This window comes from Brachyhypopomus gauderio, chromosome 1 (genome assembly GCF_052324685.1).
Source record: "Brachyhypopomus gauderio isolate BG-103 chromosome 1, BGAUD_0.2, whole genome shotgun sequence".
Taxonomy (NCBI): domain Eukaryota; kingdom Metazoa; phylum Chordata; class Actinopteri; order Gymnotiformes; family Hypopomidae; genus Brachyhypopomus; species Brachyhypopomus gauderio.
Genome location: NC_135211.1, coordinates 10,714,846 through 10,730,664, shown reverse-complemented (window position 1 = coordinate 10,730,664; position 15,819 = coordinate 10,714,846). Strand labels below are relative to the sequence as shown.

Here is a 15,819-nt window from a genome sequence, read left to right as displayed (position 1 = left end):
GAAACAGAAGAATTATTTATTGCAATATAAAATATCACTTTTGTAAAATCGGAAAAAAAGTGAGAAGTTAATAGCTTAAGATTTACTACTACAAACTAATTTCAAAGTATTTACACAACAGTATTATACATATAATTTTTTTCAATTATTATTTCATACTAATGAACAATATTATTGGCATAAGAAGAAAAAAAGAGGTAGGGTCAACTTCATATCGGATCTTTAAAATCATACATGAAAAGTGTCCTTCCCCCCAGAGATGAAGACAGCACACACAAGGAAGAAACTCTCAAAATAAAAGCCAATGCATTGACTGACCCACAAGACAACAGAGCCGGAGAGACTGACAGATGCCAGCCTGCAGCTCTCCATACAAAAACAAATAGAGAAACGAGTGACTGAGCTTTCAATCATGTGACAGACACTCAGGGGGTAGGGGGGCATAGTTGTATCACAAGGACAGCCCCGAGCTCCATGGTCCACGTGGGTAAGGCAGTGTTAGCAGATTGACCAGCCCACTGGAGAGACCACTTCCCCCAGCTTTAGGTCTCAATATTGTTTCATCACACACACACACACACACACACACACACACACACACACACACACACACACACACACACACACACACACACACATACACACATACACACACACACACACACACACAGAGAAAAAGAAAGTTAAGGGGCTCTTTCTGTGCAGCGTCAGTTTGGAGTACACTCAGAGGCTGGGGGAGTAGTGACGACAGCCCACCCTCTCTCCCCAAAGCTGGAGTAGTGCTAGACCTGTCCAGACTGGCCCAGTGCAGGAAGTAGCTGATGTACTAGACCAAAGACATTTAGCTGTTCATGTGCAGGTTATCGTAACTACTGCTGTAAGAGATTTCCAACACAGTGAGACAGAAATTTAGTTGATGAGGTCAAGTACGAAGTTTTACAAAATAATTCTTACGTAGTCATCTGCATATATTCTTGCTTTAGGTTTAGAATCTGGAACACACTGATTGTGCAGTTTGTGAGAGATGCATAGGCTTAGTGTTGGCTCAAGAGTCCTGTTGAGGACCAGTTTAAGGTGTCCAAGATCGGGAGTCTGATAATGGAGGCTCAGAAAGCCAAACACAGAGGTTCAAAATTGATCACTAGATCGCCTCATCTGAATTTGTCCTTCGTTAAGTCACTCATCACCTTGGTGATGTTTTCACAGTCAACCAACCCTGCAAGCACCCCTGCGGTTTACGCAGTGCTGGGCACAGCCCGTTCAGATGAAACCAGTAGGGACAGAAATATGCCATATCAAGGTCAGCAGAGCCAGTGGTGGAAACCACCAACCATGTGAAGTTCAGTGTACTTGAGTCTGATTTTCCATGTGCCTTTAGAGGACAGTATTTCAGTACAAATACATTTTTCTTTCCAAGCTGCGTTTCGTTTTATTTTGTAGGTATCTGTATTATTTGAAAACTCAGGTAATGAGTGTGCCAGTAGCTAGTGTGAGTTAAGGCTGCATGTGCTGGTATTAAATCACCACGTCATCAGATCAGTTATTAAATGCAGGAATCACAGTCAGCGACACTTCTACCTTCTTCATATCAGTCCAGAGTGGAGAACCTCTCACTAATCCCCGTTACTTCAAACTGATCCTCCAAAAGTTCTTAACCAACCTCATGCTGTTTCCACCCCTGCACATCTAATTCTGCACTTCTACCGTCAAACAATATTTCTTTTTTTATGGAGTAATGAACAACCAGCAAGCCAAATGCAATAGCATGAAGACACCTCAAGAGGTGCACACACCCCCTTCAATCTGTCCGCCGGTCCACAAACGTTAGTCCACGAAGAGCGAGCCGCGGATTTGAATGCACTGAGCACACAGACGCTAAGTTTGGGGAAGTTGCTGGTGCGCTGGTGGTCTGGGCTGCAGTGGCGGTGCTGATCAGTGCACCCCGTTCATAATGTGCTTCTGGTGGACGTCCAGCGGCACCGAGTCCTGGTTGTGGTGAGCGGGGCTGAGGTCTTCCTCCCAGAGGCGAGCGTTCTTGCGGATCTCGTCCAGGGAGTACTCCTGTAGGACTGCCCCGTTCTCAAACACGGTCACCAGCATGTCCTATAGCATAGAGACAGAACCATATGACTACTGTTAGAGATGGGCACCTCCTGCAGCTCTGTACATTTCCATCCAACACATGGAAAGAACTGTTCCTGAACAAAGTCACCGATCAAATACATTGGCACAGAATTCATCAATAAATATTGAGAGAAACCTCAACATTACATGTTCTATATGAGGAACAAGAATGTAAAAGCACTTGCTCACTGACCAACACCACATAACCAGTATCTGTTTTTATCCGTTTAAACAGATACAAATGTTGGTTTCTGGAATCTGTGTTACAGCATGTTGTTTATTGAACACTAAAAGCAGGACTTGTTTCAGAACTTATATTGGTTGGACCAGCACTGATTACGGTTTGCCCACCGGCAAGTGTTACATACAATTAAAACCACCCCAATCGCTCTGGACTAAATGTAACCACGATCTCAAACTAATGCAGGCACCTCCCCCCTGGAAGTTCACAAATGTAATGAACAGAGATGTAATTTAGGTTTTTGAGCAAAAGTGTATCTGCCATTTCTGAATAAATCCTGGGAACAAAGCGAATAACCTCATGTGCATTGCCACACGTAGACACAGTTGTGGCAGGGCAGCCCAAAAGCTCACCTCCTCAGGCTTGCCCACCCCTCTCTCCACCGTCTCAATACAGCCGTCAGAGTTTCTCCTCAGACAGAGGCGACCACGCTTCGATCCTTTAGAGGGGTCAGTGACTGGCAGCTTATACACGTCCATCTATGAACACACACACACACACACACACACACACACACACACACACACACACACACACACACACACACACTATTAGTATATCTAGAAAATATGGAAAAGACAAAAAAAAAAGTGTGACAAAGACGTCACATTTCACAATAGGTCTCCAGTTCATTTAAATGCTGGACAAGCAAACACTGGCAGCAAAGGCAATTCAATCAGGACTGTCCAACCTCCCCCTCCTGCTGGGTTAGTGCTAGGGCCCACTCACCCCCTCCTGCTGGGTTAGTGCTAGGGCCCACTCACCCCCTCCTGCTGGGTTAGTACTAGGGCCCACTCACCCCCTCCTGCTGGGTTAGTGCTAGGGTCCACTCACCCCCTCCTGCTGGGTTAGTGCTAGGGCCCACTCACCCCCTCCTGCTGGGTTAGTGCTAGGGTCCACTCACCCCCTCCTGCTGGGTTAGTGCTAGGGCCCACTCACCCCCTCCTGCTGGGTTAGTGCTAGGGCCCACTCACCCCCTCCTGCTGGGTTAGTGCTAGGGCCCACTCACCCCCTCCTGCTGGGTTAGTGCTAGGGCCCACTCACCCCCTCCTGCTGGGTTAGTACTAGGGCCCACTCACCCCCTCCTGCTGGGTTAGTACTAGGGCCCACTCACCCCCTCCTGCTGGGTTAGTGCTAGGGCCCACTCACCCCCTCCTGCTGGGTTAGTGCTAGGGCCCACTCACCCCCTCCTGCTGGGTTAGTGCTAGGGTCCACTCACCCCCTCCTGCTGGGTTAGTGCTAGGGTCCACTCACCCCCTCCTGCTGGGTTAGTGCTAGGGTTCACTCACCCCCTCCTGCTGGGTTAGTGCTAGGGCCCACTCACCCCATCCTGCTGGGTTAGTGCTAGGGCCCACTCACCCCCTCCTGCTGGGTTAGTGCTAGGGCCCACTCACCCCCTCCTGCTGGGTTAGTGCTAGGGCCCACTCACCCCCTCCTGCTGGGTTAGTGCTAGGGCCCACTCGGCCCCCTCCTGCTGGGTTAGTGCTAGGGCCCACTCACCCCCTCCTGCTGGGTTAGTGCTAGGGTCCACTCACCCCCTCCTGCTGGGTTAGTACTAGGGTCCACTCACCCCCTTGCCGTTGGTTTCCACGTAGCTGCACTTGAAAGCGCAGTTCAGCGTGTCTCTGTTGAGCTTCTGCAACAGAGAGCTCCCACAGCCAAAGGACACGTTCTCCGCACTCCAGCCCTCGTCACGCAGCTTCTTCAGGATCTGAGCACAAACCCGCGGGACCGTCAGCAGGACGCCAAGTGCCAGGAGAACACACAGCGACCTCTCAACTCAACCCCACCGAATAAGAACACAAACATGCTAAAGGACCGAGCTGGAGATACGCAGGCTGGCCACACCCCCTACTGAGAACACCACACTGGAGCCTCAAGTACTGGAGATTACGCCCAATATCAAGAAATACAGAACTTCAATACAGAAGGGAATACATCAGTTCTGAACCTTAAACACACAGCAGAGTATAAATTATTAAACTTGGTTTTCTTTCCCCAAACGCAAAACAACCTAAAACCATTTTGAGCTATTCTGTCTGTTGACTAATATATGCACTTTAATGTTTCAAGACTGTAACATGCTCACCAGAGATAGGTTCAAACCCATTACATGAAGTATTTATTAAATATGAAAGTGTAGTGTATTATAGGAATTAGTATTAAATACTTTGACAAGAACAATACAATTCCAGGCATAGAAAAATATCAGAAAGCATTAATTCAGCAGAAAGTTCAACGGGAACAGTCCCCATCACACCACCATGGCTTACCTCATCAACAGAGCAGAGGTCGATGCCATCTCCCTGAATAATGCGCAGGTATGAGGGGAAAACCTTGTAGCCTTCTGAGTTCTGAGAGGAGCTAAAGCACTCTTCTAAAATCTTCATCACCTAGAGAGAGAGAGAGAGAGAGAGAGAGATAAAGGATCAAGGTTTGTACTCTAATTACACAAATAAGACAATACTAAAAGGCTCAGTGTGACCCATCAAAGGTTAATCAATGAGTCAGAGAGAAGTTGTCGCCCAGATCCAATCAGAACAATGACACGAGGTGGTCGACCACGGGTCAATCACAGCAGCAGCTGCAGAAAACCACACACAGGCAGTTCCCACACAGGAACTCTACGTTCATTTGTTTCAAAACAGAGTTAGGAAGCAGACCCGAGTTAGCATTAGGACGGCTGTTAGACATGAAGCAGCTTAGAACCTGCTCTAGGACACCTGGTGCTTTAGGGCTGACAGAGCTGATTTGTTTTTGTGTTTTTAATCCTCGTGATTTGGGTTATATGAAGATTGGAGGGAACTGATGTTAGATCAGTCCAAGACGCTTGAAACACCGCAGCAACACTGAGTGGTCTCTCACCAGTGAATCTTAAGACCAGCCATCCTGTCATCAGTTCAGGAAGCGGACGTTGGCAGCTTTAATTTGCTCTGCTCTTTCCACTCCACCGTCAAAGTCAGTTATTTATATAGCGCTTTTTACAACACGTCACAAAGCAGCTTTACAAGCGCATGGGTCCAGATCCATAATGAGCAAGATAGGGGTAACAGTGGCAAGGAAAAACTCCCTAGGCAGAAATTAGGAAGAAACCTTGGGAGGACGGAGAGTCAAAAGGGAACCCATCCTCCATTGGGCAGCCGGCCCATCAGGTGGCACTCACCTCCAGGAGAGTTTCTGTGGGGTCGCCAGAGTCCGGGCGGATGACGAGGGTGGAGTCCTCACTGCGCTCCATCACCCGCTCCTTCAGCTTATCGCCCCAGATATGCTTGCAGGCCTTGAAGATGTCGTAGCTGTCGCTGACTACAGCCACAGGGCCTGAGGGGAACTGATCCAGCAGACACTGGTATGCCTCCCTCTCTCTGCTCCGACCCCAGGAGATGATGGTACTACACACACACACACACACACACACACACACACACACACACACACACACACACACACACACACACACACACACACACAGAGATAGGGTTGCGTCACTATGGATTTTTTCTTACCATGGTGAGAAAGCAAAGTATCACCATTGTGCCCCCCCCCCCCCCCCCAATAAATAAGTAGATAAGTAAATAAATACAAACATGCAGTTTTACAAATGAACAGACACTTTATTTTTCATAAATGCTTTTGGCAAAATGTTGGCCATGATATTGTTAATAATGAGGCTAGGGAACGTGCATTAAGTACTCTGTAGAATAACTGCTAGTTGTACAGCTACTGAGCTGCTTGTGTGGATATCCTAGCTTTATTTTTCCATCTTCACGTTTCTTGAAGCAACATGTTCACTTTGTCTGGGTTAAGGCAGGATCTAAACGGGATGACAGTGTTGCCTGGGACGCTGAACACACACTCAGATGTAGTGCTCGTTGGGCGTACGGTCATATATCTAGTGGCTTTGACAGAGGAGGATATCAGGCTTGATTTTCCTGCCACCAGGCAGTGCAGGAGTGAATCAAGGGCTTCCTCCTCCAAACACATCGCTAGTTCAGTGTCCACACTGAGTCTCCTGGGGACTGGAGGTCTTTTCTTTTTCTAAGCAGGTCTGCGAGATTTATTTTTATTAGGAGCAGGAGCTGGTGCACTTGCTCCTTATACGCAAAGCTAAGGTTGTTTGTTATTTAAAATTTTTCGTTAAGTGCCTTTTTTTCTCGTTTTCTTTTCACCAGGATAACTGCTCTTATTCTTATTGGACCTTCTTTTGTCTTGTTTTGTCTCATTATTTTTGTTATCCACATAATTGGATGTGTGGAGGATATAAATAGCAGTGGAAGTTTGCACCGAGATAGTGAATGGTCAGGATCATGTAAATACGATGCCGTTCGCTAGACCACATATCTGTTGTCTCTGAGAACTGGTCAACATCTTTCAATTCTCGTATTATGTCCTCCTCCATGGTTAGATTTGTTGCAGAGATTACCGTTTGAGAAAAGTACTTTCCTTCAGGCAGTACATATTGTTTATCAAAAGCCTGCAGCATGGCTTTGAACGCCGGCTTCTCAATAGTACCAAATTACTATTTCTTCAAACAAATAGCATGATGTAAGCTTTTTCGGTCAGCACAAAGGAATTAAAATGGAAATGCAAAATATCTTTGTGTACTGTGCATGTATATAATCTGTTACAGTTAATGTTATCACTTGTGATGTGTAGGTATCACAAGTACCTAAACCTAGAAGTGATTAAATTAAATGATTAAAAAACTTTTGGGGTCAATCAGAGTGAGAACAATAGGTGGGAAAGCTGGTAATGAGCTCAACAGTGAGGTAGGCGTCACATAATCATGGTATTGCAGTAATTGGGTTTATCATCACAGCTACACACAGAAGAAGTGTGAGGCACAGAGCCAGCAGGGGTGCAACAACCCCCCCAGACTAAAACACAATCACATAGCAATGTTGAGCAGATACGGTGGCAAGTTAGTCTATAACATGGGCAGTTGTGGCCGGGCGGTTAGGGAACTGGTCTTGTGACCGGAGGGTCGTGGGTTTGATTCCCAGACCTGAGGCCATGACTGAGGTGCCCCTGAGCAAGGCCCTTAACCCTCAATTGCTCACTTGTATAAAAAAAATGAAATAAAAAAATGTAATTCGCTCTGGATAAGGGTGTCTGCAAAATGCCGTAAATGTAAATGTAAATATAACGTAATGAAATGGTGACATGACCAATAAAACAAATGAATGAATACATGAATAAATGAGGGGAGAGAGCAGCTGTTTGAGCACTTTATGGAGTCAGAAGTGTGCGATGAGTCAGGAGCACGTCAGAGAGGCGAGGACGATGATGAGGAAGATGCCGAAGATGTAGGGGATTTAGCGGGAGTGTGTGTGGGTCTCACCTGTGCTCTGCGGCAGGTATGGAGAAGCCCGCCATTGGGCAGCTGTAGTAGCGCTGGGCCATGATCAGGCCGGCAACTGTGTCTGTGCTGCAGAAGTTCACCAAGTGAGCGGCTCCTCCTAGAGCTGCTGACTAACAGAGAGAGAGACGGACAATGAAGCCCGTGATGGAGAAACATGGCTGTCCAGGCAGTGAGGGAAAGTCCAGGTCAGGCTGCCAAGGGCTTGACAGTGGAGGAACTCGCAGAAAAGAACCCCATTCTAGAGTACAGGTGACAATATGGCTGTCCAAGCCAACTCAATGTCTTAAATCACAGTTGTGCAGAAGCCCAAGGACCTCAGCACACAGACCTGAGCACATGAATGCCCAACACTTCTTAGAGGCAATGTTCTGGAAATCAGGCTCTTCTGTTCCCATGATCCCCAGCACACTGCTGTGATCCAGGCGTCAGTGTAGTGCTGTTGCATCACAGCTCCCAAAGGAAATGATCTCGTAAGCTGAAACGCTGTGTCAAACACAGACCCCGAGGCTGCTGTGTCAAACACAGACCCCGAGGCTGCTGTGTCAAACACAGACCCCGAGGCTGCTGTGTCAAACACAGACCCCGAGGCTGCTGTGTCAAACACAGACCCAGAGGCTGCTGTGTCAAACACAGACCCTGAGGCTGCTGTGTCAAACCCAGACCCTGAGGCTGTTGGCCCGAGTCCCTGTCCTCTCGGCCCATTGTCCACCGAGAGGTGGTGGAAGAGGCCAGGGAGGTTTCAGTGAGAGGTGAGAGAAGATGGCAACCCAGCTGGCGAATTCATCATTTCAGTCTGGCACCATTCATCTCGCTGCCACACCATTAATGCCCCACAGCATGCAAACATCATCCTAACTCTCATTATTGGGGAAGAGCAATGAAGGAGAGTGCTTTTACTGTCCAACCACATCTCCCCAGACTAAAGACCCCTGTCATCACAATCTTTCTCACTAAACTGCATTGTTTGTGAATCTGAATCGCAAAGCACTCAGCGTCATCCGTCAAGACAGACATTTTGCTGCATTTCTCAGAATATCTAAACGAAACGCAATCTAAAATGTAAACGGTGTAAACCTATGTACATCAAAGCCTCGATTCAAAGGTCTGAAGTATTGACACCATGGTGCATCAGGGCAAGATCAAAGGGTTTGGGATATAATAGAACACCAATAGAACACAAATAAGCAAAAAGGATTACATGTCAGGGAGGCTGCGTGTCATAATCACCTTTGAAGTCACTGAACAATACTGCCCAATTACCAAAGCCGTCCCACTGAAATCCTGGGCTTGGCCACTGTGTCATGCGGCATGCGGCTGTTTCTGCACGCACGTGTAGAGCTCGGGGCTGCTGTCTGAATCCCCCTTGCAGCAGAAGCAAAAGGTCATCCACGATCTCCTTTTGATGAAGTGGAATCCCCCTGTGCTGTGATGGATCAATGCCCTCTGCCCTGCCAAGCCTCATTCCAACACTGTAATTACCGATCCGGAGACTCTCACTGTGCGTTCACTGCACCGATGAGACACGGATATCTGTAGCCTGGTCTGCAGCCCACTGCAGAACACTGAGAGCTTTACTAGAGGCCTGCAGGGGAACCAAAGCAATACTGTCCTATCTAAAGCGACATGGTGAGGGAGATATTCACACTGTGTTAATATTACACTGTTAATATTACACTGTGCCCTTCACTGGTGGCCTTTGGGTTTCCTTCCTGGAACAGTGCTTAGTGGAGTGTGTTCAGAAACTCAGTCTGGGATAGTCGTCTGGGGCTAATCTCACATGCCGAGCTCCGTTCTGGGAATCAAAGCTGAACGTGCACAGGAAGGTGTGACGGGCAGGAGCCAGTCACCACCACAAATCACGACGAGACCATCGCACAGAAACAGACGGTCCTGATACGCAGCTGCTGTTCCTAGCAATCCTGCTAACCCTGCTTTTAAACACGCGTCCCAATCTTCTTCTGATTATCTGTTTGACTGGGGGTTAATTCCAGTCTTGGACCATTTACAGTCCAGCAATCTGAGGGGTAGTACATTTTTAGTAAGCCCAACTAGCCACAATGCTAACATCGCCTGTAGCACCAGCAGTGTAGTCATGTCATGGGGTGTGTGTCACTGCAGACACAAGTCACTCCTACCTCCTGAGACGAGACTCCTCGGTAGCCAAAATCATGCAGCTTGAATTCCAGCCCTTCAAGGTTGCCTGAAGTGGCTTTTAGGTGCTTGGCCAGGATCTTTTTGAACTCCCTGGAGATTGTTGCCACGGTGATGGGGTACCACATTTGGACAAGCATTGTCTGTGAAGGCGGGAGGGGAGGAGGGGGAGGAGCACGCACACGCACACACACACACACACACACACACACACACACACACACACACACACACACACAGATGTCAGAGCGAGGGATTGACAAACAGAGTTCTCACTTCATGCCTGGATGGCAAAACATTCTGGAGATCGATTACATACACACCACACACACACACACACACACACACACACACACACACACACACACACAGTGTGCAATCAGGTCTTTCTAATCCTCTAGGGAAGGGTCAACAAAGTGGACAAAAAAAGCCCAATAACATTTTCATATCGACTACTTTACACATTCTTGGTTACAATATGATTCATTTCTGTCAGTGAGTGGAACTAATCCAGACTGCTCGTTAGTGTGGCCACAGGGATGTGCCTACAGGCCCCTTCTAGTGGGATCAGGAAAGGTTCTGTAGACCAAACCTGCTCACAAAATGACAGGAAACCCGAAGGAAAGATCTTTGTGCTGGCACATGCTCAGGACAGTATATTCATCAAACAGGATGGTCCTTCACTGAGCTCAACTGCACACCGCCGGTGCGTCTCTAAATACCACATGGCACTGCGTGGCTCTGCATGATGGTAGTGTTGTAACATCACGTTACTGGGCATTAAATGATCAGCTAAAATCATAGCGGGCATCTTTAATGAGTGTCATACTGAAGGAGCTTCTGGACACACTGTGTTTTCTTACGTACTGCGTTTGTTCATTTTGATGCTTTAGATTTCAAAATTTCTCTGGATGAAGACAAATTTTCACAACTAAATCTTTATTCTGGTTGTCATCTCACCAGCACACGCATACATGGCTATCCTTCCATCACAAGAACTTCAAATCCTTATAACAAGGTAATAAAACATAATGACCTACAAATAACAGGATTAAGAGAAGTTGATGTGTTTAAAACATGAAGAATCTCACCTCTATGTAGTTAGTGAGCCAGAAGAATTCTGGATCCGTGTTCTCCACAGTGAACAGGACGTTACCCCTGGGAATGATTTTCCCCTCAGGAACTGCTTTGATACGGATTGGAAGACGCCCATCGTATTTCTGTCACACACACACACACACACACACACACACACACACACACACACACACACACACACGCACGCACACAGAAAATCAGACAGGGTAGAGAAGCGAGATGTGTGTTATCCCAGTAAAGCCCGGGATGGAGAGGACAGAGCGGAGGGTTTGGTACCTCCAACACACTCCTCCAGCCTTGCTCATCAAACACCGCCTGCCTGAAGTGCATCTGATAAAAGACTTTGGCCTCCTGAATCTTCTCCTCGGTGACAACACGCCCTGTGGGAGGAGAACATGGCACAAGATATAACTTATAGCCAACTAGAAGACCAGCACTTCACTAGATATACATCACAGTCAAAGATAAGGCATGTATGCTCGCACACACCTCCACACCGGTATGCACTTTGTTGTAAATTACACTCAAGTTCCATACTGAGAATTGGTCAAATGTAACCAGTTTATTTTTTCAGAAATTGGTCTAAAATAAGGTGCAACAATTTTGTGGTGCTCAGTTCAGCAATGAACAGGCCATGCGATGGAAGAAATCAAATGGCAGCTTTTCTATGCCTTTTCCAAAGCAAGACATTTATAAAAAATTAAAAAAAAAGACTAATGGCGCCCAAGCAGCATGTGAGCGTGTGTATTCTAGACAAGTGTGTTCCAGCTGAGACACATGACTACAGCTTGACCTTTCACTCAATCAACCGTGTTTCTACTAAGGCAAGTGAAAGCTTGTGGAACACAAAAGGTTCAGGGCCACCTGCGGCAGGAAAGCAGCTCGCGCTGCCCAACGCACCGCCGTGCTGGGCAGTACTGCCACCGACACCAGGCTAATTCACCCTCTCCGTGATGTCAGTGGCCTTGCCAAAAAGACAATGTAGATACCGGACCACGGCATGGCAAAAACAAATATTCAGATATCAGTGTTGGATCAGGCCCCATTCAACAGTGTTTATTCAAACAATGACGATAAAAAAAATAAAAAAAAACATGAGGAATGTTGCAGAATCATTTTGTGTCCTGGCAGCAACAAGAAAGAACTGTGGATGAGAGACAGAGGCACGGATGGCGTGAGGGCTGGAGAATACCTGCTATATATCTCTTCAGGAGGTACTGCAGGCCAAAGAACACGACTTCGTTGAACTGCGCCCCCTTCTTGCGCCGGCACTCAAAGTAAGAGTAAACTTTGTTGACGTTTGGTGGATACTGCTTGTAGTGCGTAATCTGCAGAGAAACAAGAAACCTGTTAAGAGTCTCACTCTTACTTTCCATAGTGTGAAAATGCGACTCCCAAGGTTCAGCAAGCAATAAACTTCACAAACTTCACTAAATATCTTGAGAATTGGCATCAAGCCAAATGTAATGTCTTTGATTTCTGTGTTGCTTGGAGTGTTTCATCAGATGGCACAGAACTGATCTGATATTTCAGGAATGTATTCTAAGTTAACACAGATCTGCGACAAACAAACCAAGTTCAGCCCAAGGATGCCTGTGGCACATCGCTTTCATATCAGACACGGTCACAGAGAATAACCAGTGAAGGTGTTTTACCATGTAGATGGCACCTGAGCTTCTGAACTTCAGGGCAGAGATCAGATTAGCCATATTCATATTCACACAGCTGGTGAAGGAAATTATTTATGCCATAAGAGGAGGCAAATTAAACTACAGGCTCAGACACAGAGGCCTTTGACTTCACAGACAACAGCCCAATACTGATGACCTTCCATTATTTCTGTAGTTCATATCAGTGTAACTTGATCCAATGACTGTTTTGATACATTTAGAAATAACAACTGATTTTACAGAATGCAGTGTTGGCGTCACAAGGACAGTCAGATGTGGGGTTGTGTCATCTAAAATCAATTTAAGGTTTGTAGAGTATCTGTGACTACAGCTTAGTGATCGGAGTGACGTGTACAAACATTACAATCAATGTTTACTTTACAGCACATCTATGTGTACGCCCTTAGAAGAACCAGTCCAAAGACTCAAATGTACTGTAGTGTTGGATAAAGTGTTTGCCTAGCTAGGACTCAGACAGGGTGAGAAAGCACAAGCCAGCCCTGTGTGAGAGGGACATTTCAGGCTGCTGAGAGTATAGCTTACACAAGCTTTACGCAACCAATCCTGGTGAAATCAATTAGTTATTTACTGGACTTTGGAAAGATTATTCAGATGACCCACTTTGTCTATGTACTCAAATAAAGAAAACAGAGCTTGGTATTCAGGGACTTTAATCTAAACTGTAACCTAGGAGATGACAAATCACAAAAATGGTCCTCCCTACTGGCAGGACTAGCAGCTTTAAACTTTGCCTTTGTGCCACTGAACAGAATTTTTGGTGGGTGAAGACAGAGGCTGTCATGTAAGACCTAACAATGCAGCCTTCATTACGTAGCTTATAGAGCATGTTACTGCCTACAGGTTTGACAACAAATATAACCTGCCTACATTATCAACAAAAACACCAGCACTCTACCCATGGTTTGCCTGTTTACAAAATTACCAACATCAGTCACAGGTTAACCTAAATTCTTATTCAAAAGCAATACCGCAGAATGTTTTGATATGACTTCAGTTGTTGTAAACAAACTCCTAAGCCTCATTACCAGGTCAAAGTAAACCTATTCTGAAGCAAAAATACTGTTACATAATCACTAAGGAGGGTGGCTGGATAAAAAAAAGTTTGGAGGCATGAAATAAAGGTTTTACAAAACAACTTAGCAAGATGGAGATTTGGCATGCCAAAAAGATGCATTTATTAAAAACAAACAAACAAAACACAAGTTTTCAAATTATGGCATGTCATTCTATGGACTAACATGAAATATGCACTTCCAAGAATCATACCATCCCAATGCCTTATTTATACCATTATTGTAATTAATAAACATGTCACAAGCTGTTAACATCTAGGCTACACTCAAAGAAAACACCAGCAAAGAGCAAAGTAGCCTAAATTTTTGTTTAAGTGTTCACAAAGCCAAAGTGACTTAATTTTATAGGCCAGAAATAAAATTGTAAACTAAAACTAATTCAATCAACTTACGTAAAAATAAGTAACAAGGAAAGTCAAGCAACCCATATCTGAAGTTGAGGACAGGGGTAACAAATATATCAATGTTTTTTTTTAGGCAAGATAGCGCATGATTCTAAAACTGTGAATTACACAAGTAGTGAAGTCATGAACTGGATTCGAATCTACATTTTAAGAGCACAACAGAAAATGTTAGAACAAGTGTCTGCGAGCCTGATACAATTTATGTGGGCACGAAAACAAGGTTTATTATATTAAGCAAGGCTCCTCGGAGCAACGTTTATCGCAATAATGATGATTGTTCCCATGATGGTCATGAAACATCCTGGGCTTCGGGGATGGGGAATCATCCTGTGCCATTGGAGACACAGAAGCACATCTGACATCCTCCAGCTCCTCTTGGCGTGTTCCCAGAGGTGGCCAGGCCACTCGCCAGCACAGATCACCACAAACCAACGGCTGCTTTCGCTTTCAGCCAAGATAGTGGACAATTCAATTTAATTGTATCCAAATTATTATTTTTTTACTGGGATGTTTTAGACAAGCTCTCATTAGCATCCAAAAATTACAAAATAATTTGCTAATAGGTGAACAGCTCACAATCGTTAGCTTCACTGGTTAACTTTACCTAACGTTAGTTAACCTAACGGACTCTCTCAGTTTCTGTTTCAACTCCTCGACTCCATGTCCAACTCATAATTAGGGTAGCTATTCTCACTAACTCCCCATCAAATATTCACACCAGTGGCCCAAATAAAATGATTATTTCGTTGTAAAATGATCGTTTCTAGCTAGCCATCGTGTAACCTCTGCTTCGCCAGCGAAACGGCGGCCTAGCGCGTCCTGCAGCCGGAGCTCCACCCCCACAGTGAGGGGGTCATTTAAACACGAAACTGCCCCACAGTCCGGCTAGCACAGCTCGGCTCGACAGCTCAACATCACATTTATGAACTTTAACGTGATGTGGATGATTTAAGGCGTCATGGTGCGACACGTTGTCTTTATAAACTCCCCGAACAGCACGTCAAGGTTGCGGCACAAAATACGTAAAATGCACAAGGGGCAGCGGGAGAACGCCGGAGGACCCGGGGAGAACAGCCAGCGCTGGGCCAGCGACCCAATTAACGTGGCCGACGTGACCCGAGTTGGTTAGTTAACGAAACCAAGACCGTCCGCGACGCAGCGACGGCCACGCAGGTGTCCCCACACACATACACACGAGACGCGGCCAGCAGCGTGCGGCTCACACACCGAGCGGCTCACCCAGCCTACCTTATACGAGTCCGTCGCAAGTAGAAAATTAAAGTCCTGAGCTGCCATGGCTGGGGAGATACAGCGAGAAGTGGAGTGCGTGTCACCACGTCCTTGTATTTATACGGCAGCGTGACACCGGGAGGGGGCGGAAAGACAACTCGGTGCGCCGATGAAGCGAGGCGCGAGACAGGATTCTTCACGTAGCTATAGCTACGTGCGCGCGCGGCGAAATCGTTCACTTTCGGAGATGGAAAGAGACGACGAGGACGGGGGGAGGGTGCGCGCCCCCGAACACGTCACACGGCGAGTGTGGGCGAGCAAAAAGGGGAGGGGCCTATCCATGAGAGGCCGGTTAGGAAAGCGCGCGGGTCCTGATTAGATGTGACGCAGTAAAGTTTCGGTTCTTTGGAAAGAAAACTTCAACTCAGCAATGTAAAGGAAAAAAACA

The 15,819-nt window shown here is 46.3% G+C and overlaps 1 protein-coding gene across 1 annotated transcript; it reads right to left on the bottom strand.

Annotated features, from left to right (window-relative positions):
* On the bottom strand, window positions 1-15,640 carry nampt2 (nicotinamide phosphoribosyltransferase 2). The gene is made up of 11 exons (XM_076992073.1): window positions 15,390-15,640; window positions 12,166-12,301; window positions 11,250-11,353; window positions 10,967-11,095; window positions 9,860-10,018; window positions 7,704-7,834; window positions 5,529-5,754; window positions 4,639-4,758; window positions 3,936-4,076; window positions 2,719-2,844; window positions 1-2,103 (listed from the first exon to the last, which is right to left on the bottom strand). The coding sequence occupies exons 1-11, from the start codon at window positions 15,435-15,437 to the stop codon at window positions 1,933-1,935; spliced, it is 1,491 nt and encodes a 496-aa protein (XP_076848188.1). The 5' UTR covers window positions 15,438-15,640; the 3' UTR covers window positions 1-1,932.
* Between the last annotated feature and the right edge of the window lie 179 nt (window positions 15,641-15,819).

Coding starts and splice junctions, on each gene's coding strand:
- nampt2 (XM_076992073.1), bottom strand. CDS start 15,437: ATGGCAGCTCAGGACTTTAATTTTCTACTTGCGACGGACTCGTATAAG. Junction 7,835..9,859: donor GAGGAGTCTCGTCTCAGGAG/GTAGGAGTGACT, acceptor TCTCTCTGTTAG/TCAGCAGCTCTAGGAGGAGC. Junction 2,845..3,935: donor TGGAAACCAACGGCAAGGGG/GTGAGTGGACCC, acceptor GTGTGTTCATAG/ATGGACGTGTATAAGCTGCC.